Source organism: Parasteatoda tepidariorum, chromosome 4 (genome assembly GCF_043381705.1).
Source record: "Parasteatoda tepidariorum isolate YZ-2023 chromosome 4, CAS_Ptep_4.0, whole genome shotgun sequence".
NCBI lineage: Eukaryota > Metazoa > Arthropoda > Arachnida > Araneae > Theridiidae > Parasteatoda > Parasteatoda tepidariorum.
The window spans coordinates 83,541,949-83,545,209 of record NC_092207.1 but is presented as its reverse complement, the minus strand read 5'-3'; the positions used below and the strand labels follow the sequence as shown (position 1 = coordinate 83,545,209).

At 35.3% G+C, this 3,261-nt stretch overlaps 1 protein-coding gene across 1 annotated transcript; it reads right to left on the bottom strand.

The window, feature by feature from the left end:
* Window positions 1-457: 457 nt before the first annotated feature.
* LOC139425467 (uncharacterized) lies at window positions 458-1,088 on the bottom strand. Its single transcript, XM_071180401.1, has 2 exons — window positions 731-1,088; window positions 458-606 (listed from the first exon to the last, which is right to left on the bottom strand). Exons 1-2 carry the CDS (start codon window positions 1,086-1,088, stop codon window positions 458-460), a joined length of 507 nt encoding a protein of 168 aa, XP_071036502.1.
* Between the last annotated feature and the right edge of the window lie 2,173 nt (window positions 1,089-3,261).

The following is a 3,261-nucleotide window of genomic DNA, read 5'->3' as shown; positions in this document are numbered from 1 at the left end:
TATCCGAGCACCGGACAAGAAATTAGTCACCGTTAGAGAAATCATGAAAAAGATCCTTTAATAACGTGTGACACACCCTCTGGATTTGATAACCATCTGAATTCGGTCAGGAAGTGACCTCACAAGGTTTTGCAAGTACGTCGAATCCAATTTAAGCCCCTCGTTGAGGATTTGATGGCGCAAAATCACCAAATTGTGAGAATGCTGATTTTGGCGTTTTACCCGTTATTCATGTTCCACAAATTTTCAATGGAGTTCAAGTCAGGTGATTTTGCACGCCTGCCGAGATGCAATTGAGTGTCTGAGTGTTCATAAAACCAGTCACATATACTTCCAGGACCAAGAGCATTGCTGTTGCCATCTTGAAAAATTGTGGTATCGATAACACACTCTTCATGAATAGGGTGACTGAAAGGCAACTCCTTACTGTCCAGAACATTCAAATAAACATGTTGGATTATGTTAGGGCTTTAGTGAGGGAACCCATTCCATAACAAGAGAAACATCCCCTAGGCATGACAGACCCACCTCCGGCTTGAACATGAACATGCACATAGTCAGGATGAAATGCTTTATCAGGTCTGCGTTCCACTCGCAGACGTGCGTCTTTTGAATAAATACAAAAACTTGTCAGGCCATATTACATAAAACGAAGTCAGCAACGATCGATGACTTCTAGCCCACTGAAGTCGCGTAGATTTATGTGCTCGTGTGAGCAATGGCCTCTTACGAGATGTTTGACTCAGTATGTTCATTGCATGCAGCTCCCTTCGCAATGTTTTCTCACTAACAGGCTGTGATGGATCTTCATTTAATAACTGAAGCAATTCCTGTCCAGTTTGGAAGCGATTTTGATTGAAAAGTCGTGAAACACGTCTCCGGTAACTTTCATGCAGGATCTTTTTTCGACCGCAATTCTGTCGGCGTTTTCCGTGACCACGTATATTACACCACTGCTTGTAGACACGTTGAACAGTCAGCTTTGAAACGCCAACAGATTCAGCAACTTCATTCACCATATGACCATTGGCACGGCCAAACACAATTGCCCCTTTTTGCCACTCTATCACATCTTTACTCTTACCCATATTTACACATAATTTCCGCTTCAAACAAAAATATCCCACTTATAGCTATTTGTTCATGATCAGGTTGAAGCAGTGTGCATGCAGTTGAGCACATCACTTGACCACTGCATCATCTAACGAAACCTAAGGATTCATCGGTGCTTGTACACTAGGGTGACTAATTTTTTGTCCGGTGAGCTTATATATATATATGTATATATTAAAAATAATTACTCTATTATAATTGTTATTGATTCATTAATTATAACTAAATTTATTATAACTAAGCAAGTCTTTTTATTTTTAACTGGATATTATTTAAATAAAAACACACTTAGGAACAATAACACAACAATTTAGAAATTTTGGTATTTTATTTACATGGCTCTAATTGTATCTTTATATCTAAAATAATACTAATCCTCTGAAAATAACTTTTATTTAAAAAAAAAGTAAAAATCTTAAATGAATAGAGACTACAGATAAATTTTATAGTTTTCAGATAGTTCATTAAACACTTGATTTGAACCAGTCACATTATGTTCAAGTGATGCTTATCTAGCTGCTCCAGACATTTGTATACGCTTTGTTTTAAAACTGTAGCCGAAAACAGTAGATGGAAGAATAACTGAATCCTTACAAAAATATTCCTGCATATATGTGAATCAGCGTACCTTGAAATCAGTAGATAATGTAGCATACTCCCCCATTCATTGTTTCTCTCAACACACAATGCTTCGTTTCTCAGATGTCTTCAGGGTATTTGAGCAGAAATCATCCCTGGGATGGTACTTCATTTCCACTTTTGTTCTGTGGAAGAGACCTGGTTTATTGATCTCTATAAGGATCGTTATTTTTGCCAGACTTCCTCACTGGCAGTTAATTCTGCTCTCTACTTGAAATGGAATGTTGACTCACGGAAAACAAAATATTATGCAATGCATGGAAATGTGACTTCTTGTGGTCATTGTATAATGCGCACATGATTATCATAAGAATCTTAAAACTGCATCTGGCTGAAATTAAAGATAATTCTCCTCCTTTTAAATAGATAATAGTGCTGATTTCTTTAATGTTTAGTTTTTTTTAATAGTTAAATTTATGTGGAAAAAAAACTTTTAGGTGCAGTTTCCGAAGATTCTACAGGGAGAAAAATATTCTCGTTAAATTATTGGGATGTATGGTAATGATATTTCTAGTAAAAAAGGAAAAAGAAAACATAATTCTGTTTATAAAAACCAAAATATACAGTACTTAACCCATTCATTTAGTCAATTTTCTTCTCATCTGGCAATGTTTCACCTGAAATTCTTGTTTTCAAAATTATAGTCCTTATTAACACTCTTTCAGTAAATGGCACAAAACTGAATCTAAATTTTATCAAATAACTGGTTTTTACAGCGAGCTCTATAGAATCAATGCAAAAATTACACAATTTTACCCATTTTACTTAATTTTATAACATATTACAAAACCATATTTTAGTATGAATTTTACAAAAAGCCATTACAAAGTGCTTCGACAACATTACACGTCATTACAAAGTGCTTAAAAGTTATCGACATTTTTTGGACTGTCATAGAGCCAGAAACACGGTCCAACATTTGGTGGTTACTATACTTTTTTCTGAGAGTATAAAACAGTCATTGGATGTTCTCAATTCTGAAAATTCTTTAGTGTGCTGGAATAAATGATTTCGCAATTTCTTTAGAATCTTAATTTAATGGCTTGTCGATACGAAATTCGCACCTATCTCGCAACGACCACAGTGCTGACGTGCTGTAGGGCTAAACATAAGATGTTTTCGTGACTTTCCTCTCCATGTAACTCAAACGCAGGTTAGTTCCATCAAAAAGTCCTCTACGAAGGCAAATTTCTCCCAATACTTGACCCAGGAGTTCCCTTGTTTTTTGGATAGGGTTCAAGGTTACAAGGCTACAGAGTATTAGTCGTAAAACCAAAATTTCGTCGGCTATTCAACAATGGTTATGAAATAAAATAAAAACTGTACATTTAAACTTAGCTAAGTTTAGATTTTAGAAAAAAAGTGATTTTATTACCCTACCTTGCATATCTCAGAAGTTACAAACTTTTTAATGTGCTCCTTTATAGTGTAAACAGCTTCATTATCTAGGTCCTGTACATCATCTTCCGGTCTGTAGAGGATATTATTATGCTTACATTTTAAGAAATT